General features: G+C 42.2%; 2 protein-coding genes across 2 annotated transcripts; one reads left to right on the top strand and one right to left on the bottom strand.

Moving 5' to 3' along the window:
- The first annotated feature begins 3894 nt into the window (after positions 1 to 3894).
- On the top strand, positions 3895 to 6102 carry LOC4335721 (protein PYRICULARIA ORYZAE RESISTANCE 21). Its single transcript, XM_015779564.3, has 3 exons — positions 3895 to 4028; positions 4538 to 4625; positions 5192 to 6102. The coding sequence occupies exons 2-3, from the start codon at positions 4538 to 4540 to the stop codon at positions 5749 to 5751; spliced, it is 648 nt and encodes a 215-aa protein (XP_015635050.1). The 5' UTR covers positions 3895 to 4028; the 3' UTR covers positions 5752 to 6102.
- Positions 6103 to 10594: 4492 nt separating this feature from the next.
- Positions 10595 to 12074, bottom strand: LOC4335720 (ethylene-responsive transcription factor LEP). Its single transcript, XM_015779799.3, has one exon. The coding sequence runs from the start codon at positions 11957 to 11959 to the stop codon at positions 11081 to 11083; it is 879 nt and encodes a 292-aa protein (XP_015635285.1). The 5' UTR covers positions 11960 to 12074; the 3' UTR covers positions 10595 to 11080.
- Between the last annotated feature and the right edge of the window lie 3147 nt (positions 12075 to 15221).

Below are 15221 nucleotides of genomic sequence, written 5' to 3'. Positions count from 1 at the left end.
ACAAAATCATCTCGATCAATCGGAGTTATGGATCCAGTCAACCAAAACACTAGCATAATAAATCTTAGCTACTAAGCTATGTTAGTTACAGATTTTGCACATTTCTTCAAGATATATATACGAACGGAGAGAGAGCTTGGTGGAGCGATCGATGAGCACTGTGCCTGCGACTATGGTTGCGCAGCAGCAACTGACAAGTAGGATAGCAAAGAAAAACATCTACCTTTACATTTAAAATCAAATGATATGTTTAATGTGAGAACCAAAAAAAAATATCAAGTAATTAAATAGTTTAGAGATAAATAAACATTGCCACCACAACTGCACTCAGTAATTAAAAATTCTTTAATCTTAAGGGACTACTAGCCTTAACACTTCCAACTTTCCAAGTTACAAACCAGCAACCACACAAAGTGTCTTGTTTTTTGTTGGATATCTTGTCTTGCCAACACAAAAGGTGTAACTAATTGTTGGATATCTTGTCTTGCCAACACAAAAGGTGTAACTAATGGTCCAAACTACTAACTTTGGGTACCACGTACCAAAAAAAATATATCATCTATACTAATTGATGTTTCAAATACGAATAGTACTCCCGGTTTCTCAAATAGACGATGTCTCAGAAAGCAATTAAGCACAAAAACTACAAAAATCTTAACTCGCAATTATGTGAAAAATGTATATGAATATTACATATGTAAAAATGGCATTGGTAAATTTTAATCATGAAAACTATTTTGATATAGCTGTACTGTTAGTATCATATAAAACAAACAACTCGTAAATTAAAGTATCCCTAGTAATTAAATTTTGTATAATACAACCTCGTGTTCCCATCTACCCTAGGATCTGATGTGTTAGATTGGAATGGACAATATTGAAAATATACCCAAAAGGAAACGAGCCATTAGTGTATATATGTATAATTAATTAAGTATTAATTATTTCAAACTTAAATATGAATTAATATGATCTTTTAAACAACTTTTTATATAATTTCTTTTATAAAAGCATTTGTTGGTTCGGAAAATGTACCTGCAAAACGATCCTTATTATGGTTATCTCAAACACACAGTAATAAGCTGTACAGTTCCGGTTTTATGGTTAAGGGACACAGTTAGATCAAGGGCAAAAGGTAAGGGAGGCAAAATATACTCTTATTCCCATTCAGTGCCGTCATAGTCCCGGCCCATTACAGGATCAGGCCAGATATATCGATATGGAATAAGTACACTCGCCGCCCCTCATCTTTACATCGAGTTTAATTGGCATCCCTAAACCATAATACCAGAAAAGACAGAAATCTTTACCCCATATCTTAACAAAACCGTCTAATTTAGGTCCCAGACAGTATGGAGCACTGGTTTTTGCTGGCGTGACATCCTAGTCAGCAAAAAAAAAGTAAATAAAAACATTGGGCCCACATGTCAGCCCCACTTCATTCTGTCTCTTTTTTCCCTAACCAAGCACACGTTCGTCGAGTGGCGGCGAGGGAGGCAGCCACCGACCCCGCTCGGGCGCCCGACCTCCTATCAACGAAGGCAGAGACAGGAGAGGCCGTCGATCCTGTCCAAGCTCGAGCTCGCTCGCCTCCGTGTGAGGAAGCGCGTCATCTTGGATAGCGCAGAGGCGGAGGTGACCTCACCCTCCGCGGGAGGTGGAGGTGGAGGGGTGGCTCCGGGCGCGGGAGGCGCGGCGATGACAACGGCGGGCGAGAGCGGCGGCAGAACGGTGGAGGCGGCGGTGGGCGAGTGGCGGCCCCGGGGAGCGGGCAAAGTGGGCGACGCGGGGAGCGAGCGCAGGCGAGTGGCGGCTCCTGGCATGGGCAAAGCGGAGGGGCGTGGGATGCGCAGGTGGGGGGCACGGAGGTCGAGCGGCAGGCGAGCGCGGTGGCATTGGCGGTGGCGGCTCTGGGCGCATGCAGAGCAGGGGCGGGGGACATGAGGGGCGAGCGGCGGCGCCTCTGAGAGCAGGCGTGGTGCGTGCGTCGATGTGCGGCGGCACCTCTCCAAGGACTTCCCCGATGAGCAACTCCCTCACTTACGACGAGCTTTGTCTCCATGCGCGCCGCGCCGAGATCGTGAGGAGGGCACCGATGGTGGAGGGCAACGACGCCACTGCCACCGACGAGGCCGAGCGGCGTGGAGGCATCGGCGGCTGGCTCTCCCATCTGCCACCGCTATCAGAAGAGAAGAAAGTAAAAAAAAAAGAGAAGAAAAAAGAAAGGTGGGCCCCACATTTTCTCTCACTTACATGTGGGCTCCACATACTTTTTTTTTTTTGCTGACTAGGATGCCATGTCAGCGAAACAATATATCCGTAATGCTATGGGACCTAAAATGCACAGTTTTGTATAGTTTAGGGGGTGAGATTTATGGTATTGAGGATAAGGATGTGAAACAAACTCGGTGTAAAGTTGAGGTATGGCAGATGAACTTATTCCTATCGATATTTGTTTCAGCCCATAACTCAGAATGCTCGATGGCCTTTGAACAGCTGCATTAACTGGTCTGAGTAAGCCTGCTGCTACATCGTGGACTCGGATCTGTACGTCTCAAAAGAAGCCCAGCTGGGAGAGAGAGCCCGGTGGGATGTCGAGCTCTTATCCAGCGTCGTCGCCGGTGGCGACAGTTTTAGGGGGTGGAGCCCAGTTATTTCACAGAAGCAAAGTGTAGCAACTTTCACAAGTCATTATTTATCCCTTTGTTTCTATTAGAGTGGTGAGCTTGTTGTAGCCGGTCCTAATGTTGTGTTTTAATTTTAGAATGAATTACAATTTGGGTCATGTTTTATTACTAAAGTTTTACTTTGAATCATGCTATACCTAATTTTTTTCTATTTTGGATTAGGTAACCTTACCTTTGTTGCATAATGGATCACCCTAACTTTTCCCTAGCTATGTCTAACGTCTCCTTCGACAAAAGTATGGTATGCGTATAGGTATGAAAATTCACCGGCGTATCGTTAACGATTTGCTCAAAGTCATTGCAGTGCTGAAGATGTGGTTTGGGGTAGTCTATTGTGCCATAAAGGTAATTTTATTAATCTAAATTAAAGTGAAAAGATTGGATATATGGTGGTCCAAAGTAAAACTTTAGTAGTAAAATACGGCTAAAAGTGAAATTAACTTTTTATTTATAATAGAAATGTTTTACGTCACCAACCTTCATGGTTTACAATCTCGATTGGCTAGCGGATTTCAAGCCCTAGAAGACATTGATTTTTTCCCTTTTTGCTAAATTTGAATGGATTTTTGACAAATTTGTAGTAAAACCGTTCGAGATGCACGTTTCGAGCTGAATAATTATCTGAAAATCGCATGCTAGAATTTCATAAAGTTTAACTTAAATATATCCAAAACGACCCTTTCTTTTTCCTGAGGAATTAAATCTTAATTAAGTTTTGCAGCATGTACATACGACAATGTTCATGAAAGAAAAATCATACTACCTCTGTCCCACTTTAACTACAGTTGTATGTTTCCATGTCTAACGTTTAACTATTCATCTTATTTAAAAATTTTATGAAAAAAAATTAAAAAAATAGTCACACATAAAGTACTATCCATGTTTTATCATCTAATAACAACAAAAATAGTAATCATATATTTTTTTTAATAAGACAGATGATCAAACGTTGAACGTAAACCGTGTAAAACCACGGTCTTTTTGGGATGAAGGTAGTAATATATGAAATAGTATAACATCAAAGAAACTTATTATAGAGGACAGGAAGATACGAGGAAGACCAAGGGACAAGAAGATACGATGAAGACCAAGCTATCCTCTACACAGTAAACAATCGTTTTCTGTCTCTTACGTGTACCTTTCAATACCCATCGTTGAAACAGGAAGTCAGGAAGTCATAAACCCTAGAGATGCTGACGGACAAAACTCTCTGCATCACCATTAATTCGGAAGGATTCAGCGTATAAGTACCCCTAGTGTTCACCTCTCTTCTGCTTCATCTCCTCGATCCATTTCGATCTCCCCATACTCATCTTCCGTTTCAGCATTCAAATAATTAAGGTGAGATTAACACAAGTCCCAGACTTTTCATTTAACTTATAATACTATAGTTGCCATATATAGTACTTGGTATATATGGTAATTAATCCTTGTGCGCTGACACTGATCAAGTTTTCCTAGCTAGAATTGTATAGGCACGCACTATTTTGCAATCCAATAGCTTAGATTTTTGTTTTCCAACAGGCTTGCGCATCGATATATTAGACGAAAAATAACTAAGAATTTCATGCATGCATGATCAGCGCATAAATTTAATTTCCATCGATCTAGAAGTGATTTGTTTTTTGAATTTTCTGAAAAAAAGAAATGAACTTCTTGTTGTAAAGTTAATTAATCCTGCAAAACTCGCGTGTTCTAGACGTGCTTAATATAGCAAGGCTCGAGTAAAACCAGGTAAGATTTGTCAGCTTAATTTGTCTATCTGCATATTAGCATATGGAGTATATATGTTGTCTACTTATCTAATGATCTTAATTCTGATGTTGTACATGTGTGTTAATAATCTGCAGATGGGGGCTTCTATACTGGTCATCACGGTAGACCTGAAATGCTGCCGCTGCAGGGCGAAAATCACCAAGGTCCTGGACTGCCTCAAAGGTATATATAAACTAGCTAATTTCTGCATGAAACCGATCGACCTTAATATAAGTTGAAACCCAAGAATATTGCGAATATTTTCAGGTTCCAAAATATAATAGCATACCGGCCAGGTTGATTAGTGGTTTAATTCATTTGATTGTTTCTCATCGTACATGAAATTATATTACGAACTAATCAGTAATTTTGAGGGGAAAAAAATTCTCAATGAGAAATTTTACAATACTTGAAAAAGTATATTAAGGTATGTAAATTTTACACTAAATTTTTTTACCTTGTGATACTTAAGTATTTAAAGGTATCAAATTTTACAATAAAAAAAGGAGAGGAATACAGGACAATCGTACGGGATGATACTTACTGGGTATCAACCAATACCTACCAAGTATCAGGCAAACCTTAGAGGTATCATCCCGTTCGAACAGGGTATTAACTGATACCTATCAGATAAGGTATCATGCACCGTTCAAACGAAATACCGTCCTATAGTATTTCCTAAAATATAGATAACTTAGGATGATAAAATGACCCTCGATCATTTCTGAAAACGTGTGCGATCGATGCAGAGGAGTACTGCATCGAGAAGACGGAGTTCGAGGAGAAGGACGACAAGGTGATCGTGCGCGGCAAGTTCGACGCCGGCAGCCTCCGCAACAAGATCTGCTGCAAGGCCGGCGGCAAGGTCGTCAAGGACATCAAGACCGTCGACGCTTGGCCGCCGCCCAAGGAGCCGGAGAAGAAGAAGAAGGACGAGAAACCGGTGTGCAAGCTGGTGCCGTTCCCGGTGCCGTACCCAGCGCCGCCGCCGCCGCCGGCGTGCTGCCCGCCCAGTACCCATCAGTGCTACCACTGCTGCCCCGCGCCGCCGAAGCCGAAGCCGAAGCCGTGCGAGTGCACCCACCACTGCGGCGGCCATGGCGGCGGCTGCAATAAACCTGCAGTCTCGCCGTGCGGCGGCGGGTGTTCGATCAGCGACGGCGGCGCCTGTGGCGCCAGCTGCAAGCCGCCGCCGCCGCCGGCGGCGATCTGGCCGCCGCAGCCTAGCTTCTACTACTACCCGCCGCCGCCGTGTGGGGGCTACAAGTTCGCCTGCGAGGAGAACTCCGACGTGTGCGTCATCATGTGACCAAATTAATTAAGCTGTTGCTTAATTTGACGTCGACGGTGCTTCGTTCTTTGCCTCGGAAGTCGGGATAATGACGTCATCTGTGTATATACGTAGTACGTACGTATTGCTGTACCTGTAATTGTTGTTATGTATGTAAAATTCAGTACTAGTCCCTGCTATATACAGTTCTAAAAAAAAGTCCCTACTATACATATATATATACACTATATATAGTACAAAACAAGAACGATTTCCAATATGGTCATGTCTATAAGTGACCGTGTTATTTCGAATATATGGTTATTAGTTTGTGTATATATGTAATTTTTCCTTTTGCTTTGAACCAATAAATAATGCACCTATTGCTTATACTGCTTTTACGTAAGTAATATATCTGCATATCTGTTGTTGCATGTGGTTTTGATTATGTGCACTTTGATATAGAAGACCAAACATATACTTCCTCATCTCCGAATTACTGAATTAACTTGGATCGAGCCACGTCATTAAAGAAAAAAAAGGTTTGTGTGCGTGTGTTTATAGGGGTGAGTGCGCGTGCGTTGTGAGTGTCTGTGTTGTACTGCGTAATTCTAAAAAAAAAAGACCGTTTGATCATTTTCATTCTTAAACCATAACTATAAATGTACTGTATTGCTTATGCACACAAATCCTATATACCCAAAAATATAATTGATCCACACTAACTAATAATTAATATTAGCGATAATTCTTTGTTACCACAAGAAGCGCATGTTACCTAGAATTAATATTTGGCCATTAGATTTGCATTTGCATGGGGATATCAAAGATCTTTTATGTTTTCCCCATTCAAATCATCGATGCCACTGTACGCAAGACACATTCTTCGGTACTAATATTCCGGCACTGATGGGAGGTCATCATTAATGCCGGTTTCAAAACTATGATTGATGAGGTTTTATCCGATTGTCACGGTGGGATTTGAATCTAAGACACCCCCTTGCACGGATGCAGATCCCCCGCAGTTGGTGCCAAATCCACCGGGTGGATTTCAACAAATCTGAACAATTAGTTTCTTTCTAGGAGCTAGATGTAGCCACATCACCTTTTTTTTTACCTAATCCCATGCACGAGAACTGAAGCATACCAAAAACTTTCTACCAATCTCTTGATATGACATCAAGACATTGTGTAGAAGCATCATAATGACAAAAAAATTTTTCTTCACGCGGTTCAGAATGATTAATCATGACGTTTTGATTTGCTATACCTGTGACGATGAGGAGGGGGCGTTGGAGTCGGATCCGCCCCTCCCGTCACCGCCACTAGTGGACCCGCGCGCGTGGGGTGTGTAGAAGTGGCGCCATTCGCGCGGGAGGGGGAGGGGCCGCCGGATCTGCCCTTCCCATTGCCCACTAACGTCCTCACCCTCGCCCGCCATTCTCTCGTCGGGAGTAGAGGAGAGGGGAGGAGTGGCGGGAGAGGAGTGGAAGTGCGAGGATAGAGAGGAGTGAGAGTGCAGGGGGAGGGAGGAGTGGGAGTGGGGGGATGGGGGACGTGAGGACTTAGTGGGAAAAAACGAGAGGGGTATATTCGTACGCAGGTTTCTTAAGACGTCCGCACATGCTGGCTTGTTAAGAGGCTCACCTACGGACCTCTCCCTTATTTTCGTACGTGATTATCGAACTGTGTTCGGGGATTGATTTTTGTATGTGGGAGAAGTTATACTTCGCCTGCAATTTAAAGTGGGTCTCACATAGATAGCCCAATTTTGTAGTAGTGGATGGAGTAGTTAGTAAGAGAGCGAGCAATCATGTCCTGGCTTTAATTATTCATCTTTTCTTCCTACAGTAATCCTGACAGTCTCCCATTTGACAGTGAGCAATGAGTATCATCTACTACATCCGTTCTAAAATATATAAGTGATTTCACCCATATAATATACTACCTCCCTTTTTTAATATATGACTCCGTTAATTTTTTGACAAACGTTTGACCATTCGTCTTATTCAAAATTTTTATATAAATAAAAAAATAAATCATGCTTAAAAAAACATTTGACAATAAATCAAGTCATAATAAAATAAATAATAATTACATATATTTTTTAATAAGACGAATAGTCAAACATACCTTAAAAAGTTGATGGCGTCATATATTATAAAACGGAGTAAGTATGTGCAAAATATCTTACTCCCTTTGTCCCATAATATAAGGCGTGCACGTATGTCAAGATTCAACTTTTCAACATTTGACCAACACTTAGTATAATATATATGAAATGAATTTTATTTGTTAAAAATTATATCATTAGACTGACATTTAAATTTACTTTCATATGATATGGTTATAATATTATTGCTACAAATCTTATAGTATATGAGAAGTTATAAGTTAAAGATTAGTTTTAGAGACATGTCAACTTTGACCGTGTCTTATATTATAGGATAGAGGCAGTATATATTTTAGAACGAATGGAGCAGTACATATACTATATATCTATACATCCCACGTTTTGCAAAACTAGTCAGTTTCTCGCTTTGGTTACCTTCAACCCGATGTGGACTCACCACCAAACTCAGGACGATTGTCGATCGATCGATCGCCGTCGAACGCTGTGACAGGTCTCTACAACCGACAGCGAAGGAACGACCAATGATTCCTATATGGTGGCTGTTGATGTTCTTGTCCATCCCTGCGTAAACTTCTATATCTAATATGTCCTCTCTATATCTTGTCTTCGTAAACTTCTATATCTACTCTCTGTATTATCTTGTCTTCTGCAGGTTGAAATAACGAATAATTCGTACTAGCTCCCACATTATTGGCAGTCAACCTCCTCGGCCGGCCGCAATTTGCCAAACATTTCGTTCTCTCTGACATACTCCCTCCGTTTCATAATGTAAGACTTTCTAGCATTGCTCATATTCATATAGATGTTAATGAATCTAGATACACATATATGTCTAGATTCATTAACATTTATATGAATGTGGACAATACTAGAAAGACTTACATTATAAAACGGAGGACGTATAATACAGGGGAGTGACCAACGATTGTTGTGTTATCGTGCGTGCCAGTCTAACCGTTTCACCTATACAGCTGATTATAATCGTAATGTTTCTTAACGATAAAAGAATTATTTACTAATAAGACTATTATGTGTATGTTGTTAGCTACTTAAAAGTCAATGATAAAAAATAAACTATAATAAAAAAAATCAAATCAACTATAAAACTAAGATTTGAAATTTAAATTTTTGGCTTCTACTGATAAGCTCAATGGACCCTAGTAGAGAACTTCTACATGCGTGTGATCTAGGGTGGGTGTTGTACTTTTGCGTGTGCTCTAGGGTGGAAGTTTGTTCACTTGTGAAAGCTATGTGATAGTGACTTTGTGGCTCACTTTTTCTTTTAACTAGGATATGCTCCGGTATGAAATATGGGCATGTTTGGTTGGGCTCTAAGTATTCCTCGAAAAATGTAGTCAGCAGTGGAGCTATGTATATATGGAGCGAACCGAGAACCTCGCTCCACCCTTCTAATTTACTTTTTTAATCACTATGAGTCATTGACATATGAAATAGTACTTTTCATCTTTGAAATCTTTGCGATGGTATTCTTCAGTATTGCCTTATGAAAAATGACAATGTATATTGAAACTCATAATGTAATTGATTTCGAAATTTAAAGTAATTACAATGTAAGTATAGTTAATTTGCAACATAAAACGATTTGATTTTTTTTAAAATATGGTGCTATAAATATAGCTTCTTCCTCCGAGTAGCAACATTTTAGAATAAAACAAATACACTATAAAAATATATTCAATCATGAATTTAATGAAACTAATTAATTTAGTGTTATTAAAACAAACCCAAAATGTTCTATAGATATGCTATGTTTTTCTAAACTTGGTCGACCAAATTTACATAAGTTTTACTCAACATAACTTAAAATGTTTATTTGTAACACAGAAAAGATTGTGTATTAACATTACACGAGAAATTATTTAATTGGATGAGAAATGCAAGCCATGTATGTTGAAGAGATATACACCCTCTGTTCCAAAATATAATGGATTCACATTTTAATAATACAAATCTAGACAGTATAATATGTAACATCAAATAAAAAACCCTTATATTTTAGCACATAGGGAGCATATATGACTTGTCACTTGCCTCCATCTATTTAACGAGGGCTCAGGTGTACGTACGTGTACCTGTGCAATAATTAATGTTTGCATATATTGGATGCAATGAAAAGAAAACAATTATCCGCAAGGGTAAAACGAGCCGACAAGAAATGAGGAACAGATTACATGTTGACACGTGGACCCAGTGAGGAAATTAAAGGAGCAATTCGACACGTACGTGTCCATTTCGTCGATCAATCGATAGGATAACATCGACAAAACTGCCTCGAAACACCACAAGAATTACTTTTATAACCGACAATACTATTCATAAAGCTTTTAGGACAGTGATACCTAATAATTTTGTAATTCATTCAGTTAATAATATGCCAAGTGATCGAAGAGAATGAAAAAGGTGATGTAGAAAATGAAATGTGCCCATAATAAGCTTCTATATTTTTTGGGTTTGGGTGTGTGGTGGGCCAAAAACACATGGGCCTTATATATGGAGGGAACATCGGCCCATGAAAACGTGGGCCTTTTTCTATGCACACTCCATGCATGTACCCTACTGAGATCAGTCACAGGCTTGCAGGTGTTAGCCCACTTGTCCAACTATATTTCTATATTTAATTAGGCCCTCTCATATATTAAACATTGGAATTAATTAAACCATCAATGACACATCCAGTGTTGCAGTAGTCACAGGTAATAAATAAATAAACGATCAAACAAAGGTAGATACATAAATATATATCATATATATGAGTAAGAACTGGGAAAATATTACACTGAAGCGCCAGCAACACACGAGTGACGAGTGCATGCCGACTGATCATATTTATACATACATACATACTCCATCAAACCCCAAAAGAATATCACTAAAAAAATGATAAAAACGGAATGCATCTCGAGGGCTCAAGGCCCAAACTAAACAGGGCCCATAAACCCCCATCGCTGAGGATTCAGGCCCAACTAAGAAATAGGAGATTAATAAAAAATAATAATAATCGAAATACGCATTATTATATCTCACAAACACATGCGAAGTAATAATAATAATCAAAGTGAGTAGTAAACTGCTAAGTGCACCCCAGCAACTCACCACGCCGCTGTCCCCCACCGGCGGCGGGCGCAGGAGGTCGATCACGGCGGTCGGTCGCCGGCGGCGGCGGCGACACGGACAACGCCATGGTCGGTGATGACGACCCCGTTTCGATCGGTTTCAGTAGTAGTAGGACGACGACGAGCCGCCGAGCTGGAACCCGTCGGCGCCGGCGTCGTCGACGGCCGGCATCGGCGAGAAGAGCGGGCTGTGCACGTACCCCTCCTCGAAGTACATCCCGTGCGAGCCTGCCGCCGCCGCCGCCGCCGGCGAGGAGGACGAGTACGAGGCGAAGTCGGAGGCGTCGCACCACGACGACCCTCCGCCATTGCCGCCGCAGTACATGGAGACGTCGTCGACCATCCCGCCGCCGCCGCTGGAGTATTCGTCGCTGCTGGCGAAGCCGCCGCCGCCGCCCGTCACGCTGGGCGGGAGGTCGTCGGGCATGGCCGCAATGTCGTCCATCAGCGACGACATGTCGACGCCGCCGCCGTACATGTACTCGCCGCCGAATTCGACTCCTCCTCCTCCGGCCATCACCGCCGCCGGAGTGGGCAGCGCGGCGGCGGCGGAGGGATTGGCGTAGAACGGCTGGAGCAGCTGATCGGAGGCGTCGGCGGAGAGGTCGGGGGAGAGGTAGGGGGTGACGGAGGAGCCCGGGGGGAGGTCCGGGTAGGCGAAGTTGGTGCGCGCGCGGGCGCCGCGGAGCGACCTCGCGGCGCGGTCGTAGGCGACGGCGGCCTCCTCCGCCGTGTCGAACGTCCCCAGCCAGTGCCTCTCCTTCGTCGCCGGGTCCCTGATCTCCGCCGCGTACCTCCCCCACGGCCTCCTCCTCACCCCAAGGTACCTCGTCTGGTTATTCCCTCCCTCCGCCGCCGCCGCCTGCTGCTGCTTCTTCTTCGACGCCGACGACGACGACGACTTCTTCTCCCCACCACCACCACCACCACCCGCCGCCGCCGCCGACGACGAGTAGAAGTACGAGGAGAAGTTCATCATCTCGGAGAGAGAGAGAGAGAGAATCTATTGGTCGTTGACGAGAGGAGAGAGAGAAGAGAGAGAAGCTGTAGCAATGGTGGTTGGGATCGACGGCGATGGCGAGCGATGCTGATGCTGCATGGGGGAGGCTGCATGGGAGTATATATAAGCGCGGGAAAAGCGAAAAGTGGAGGGAAGAAGAGGGAGAGTTTTAATTTAATTTTAGTTATAGTGGGGAGGAGGTTGGCCAAAAGCAGCAAAGAGAAGGGGGAGATTATGTGCTAATACACCTATTATTAACTTAATCCCTATATGGGGGATATATAACTTTGTGCCATGCATGATGATGATGATGATTAATTCGATCCATGCAATGTATGTGAAGTGAATTAGCAGTGAAGTGATGTGTAGCTAAGTAGATAGGATGATGCATGCATGGATGGCACTTTGGGTTTGGGTTTCGATTCTGTGTGGGGACAGAGGTAACCAAAGGGAGAGGGGGTGGTCAACCCAATGATTTGGACTGGTGGATGGAAGGAGGGTGCATGATTGTATATGGCCATATGGGATTAATGTTGTCAATAATATGTACTACTAACAGGTTAAATATTAGGAAGTTTGAGTAAAATAAACACCTCAATTACATGCCTTCTTATTATTACCACAACATGTTATTTGGGTGGAAGTGGGTTATAATCTCTCGAGGAAATGTCTTCTCTGTTTTTTTTAAAAAAATCAATGCTAATAGTTATGAAAAAAAGTAAAAAAAATATAAATAGTTATGAAAAATTCTAGAAACTTTTGATCATGCAGAGTACACTGGTATCTGTCACTCTGCAAATTCTCAATTTACATGTCGATCTTATTACCACAAACATGTCAATTTGATCTATGCTCCTCTGTTTTTGGTTCTCAGGAGAAGAGAGTGATCATGAATGGGTGTGTTTGTCAATGCTATAGTGAAACACAGAGATTAGGATAGGGACGCTCGCATCACTGAGTTGCTTTACCTACTCGTCTAGCTATAAATGGCATTGTCGCCTCGGCGAAGAACATGATAAGATATGTGTTACCCTCGATGTAGTTCGTTTGCACATCATGTAGGACACACACTCTGTCACTGAAACATCCTAGCTAAATTTCCACACACTGAAATAAACACATCAAGTTACTCCCACGCAAACAACAAACACCAGATGCATGCGAGTATACCACATGGGATTGTTTGAGATATATGAAGATGAAGACGAAGACGAAGTCAGCGCACGTAATAAAGCCATTAGCATATGTTATTAATTGAGTTTTAGCTGTTACAAACTAAAAAATAGATTTAATTTAATATTCTAAAACAACTTTCATGTAGAAAAATTTAACAGTTTGAAAAACGTACTAACGAAGACCGAGATAAAATCTCTATTTTAATAAGAAAAGAACATGGCCTAGATGCTGACCCCACATCCAAGTGACATAACACATTTATGCCATAGCTCAACTAGACAAACAATTAAGAGAGAATCCATTATATTTCACTGAAATTACAATCGATTTATAATTTGCCAATGACTTTGTCACGTTTTACAATATACCATCGATTTTTTTACTTAATTTATACGATTTATTATTGCCGTCCGAATCCCGATTAACCTCCATTAGGACTGTAGAATTTTTTTTCCAGATAACCAAAATAGCCCTAGTATAAAAACTACTGAAATTACAACAAAAGTTCCAAAATTAATCCTTTCAGCGATCCTTGCATTACATGCATGCCGGAAACTTCCTCCTTCCCCGGCAAGGCAGGCAGGCAGGCAGGCCGGCCGGCCGGCCAAGTTGCCCAGTACAGTGTACTCCTCCTAGCTCCTTGACGGCGGCGGTGCATGGCGTCCACGCCGCCGTGCGCGCGTACGTGGACCACGTACCCCCGCCGGGCGGCGACCGTTGCCCGGGCAGGCAGCCCACGACGGCAGGCAGGTAGTGTGTCGGTCGCGCGCATGCATGCATGATCGAGAGACAGACAGGGGGCGCGAAGGCGCGAAGCAGGCAGGAGGCACGTAGTACCAGTAGTGCGCGTTAACGCGCTTCACCGACCAACCACAGCAACACGACGTACGTACGCGCGCGTGCATGCAGCGCCTGGCCGGCGAGCTCTGTGTGGACGCATGCATGCATGGCCGCCGCCGCAGCCAACGGGATCGTTTCGCTTCAATTCGCTCGCCGATCGAGGGCGGCCGCCGGCCGATCGCCGGCGGGGCCCGGCCTCCATGTCCAGCGAAACCGACCGCGAGCGAGAAGAACGTGCGTGGGCGCGACGTCGACAGGACAAACTATAGGCTCGGTCGTTGTTGCTGAGCAGTATGTATCAAAGCTAGGGCCGGCAGTACGTACGTACACACGTGAAATATTCGTCTCTCTCCGTGGGGATAAAATCTAGGGATTCGTTTAAAAACTGTCCAAGTTTTTTTTCAATAAAAAACTTTCGGATATGATTATAGTATAGTTTGTAATGTAATTATGTTGAGTTGTAAGTTATAGTATAACTACTCCATCCGATCCGTTTCAGAGTAGTATTTTCAACTAAAGACAAATATATTATGAAAATATATTCAATTATAAATTTAATGAAACTAATTTGGTGTTACAAATATTACTATATTTATTTACAAATTTAGTCAAATTTAAAGTACGTGGTTTGACTTTGACCAAAGTCAAAACTAATTATAATTTTGAAATAGAGGAGTACGTTACAATCTCTATATAAATATATAACTTAGATATGAAAGTGTATATTTTTAAATTAATACTTAGATATAAGTTATACATATTATACTTATAGTATATAGCTATTGTAGAATTATATTACAACTTATATTATTGCAAGATTTGAAAGTATATTTCATTAGAATAACTTAATTACGGTAGTTTTCTTAAACAGTGACTGCTCTCTTCGTCTCAGAATAAATAAATATAGCACGAGACATGATACACTGTTGGATGACGGAGGGAGTAGGCAGGAACCGACCTGAAAATTAATTAACCGCCCGTTCTCTCCCCGTACGTATAGTATACGAGCACGTGGCCGGTCGATCAACGTCTGCAGTGTACATGTGAGTTAGCTCGGGTTTAATTCGATCGATCGCCTCTACGGTACATCCAATTATTTTCCCAAACAGTATACTACAATCGAACATGCATTACTACACCACACTCAGTACTATATACTTTACTGCTATACATGCACATTTATGTACTATCAGGGGGATAATTAAGCCAGGTACGGCACACTACG

The sequence above is a fragment of the Oryza sativa genome, chromosome 4 (assembly GCF_034140825.1).
Source record: "Oryza sativa Japonica Group chromosome 4, ASM3414082v1".
Taxonomy (NCBI): domain Eukaryota; kingdom Viridiplantae; phylum Streptophyta; class Magnoliopsida; order Poales; family Poaceae; genus Oryza; species Oryza sativa.
The sequence above is the reverse complement of the archived record's forward strand: the minus strand, read 5'-3'. Positions and strand labels throughout refer to the sequence as shown.

What these genes read in the sequence shown, in the direction of transcription:
- LOC4335721 (XM_015779564.3), top strand. Translation starts at nt 4,538, where the DNA reads ATGGGGGCTTCTATACTGGTCATCACGGTAGACCTGAAATGCTGCCGC. An exon ending in GGTCCTGGACTGCCTCAAAG is followed by an intron (nt 4,626 to 5,191) that starts GTATATATAAAC and finishes CGATCGATGCAG; the next exon opens with AGGAGTACTGCATCGAGAAG.
- LOC4335720 (XM_015779799.3), bottom strand. Translation starts at nt 11,959, where the DNA reads ATGATGAACTTCTCCTCGTACTTCTACTCGTCGTCGGCGGCGGCGGCG.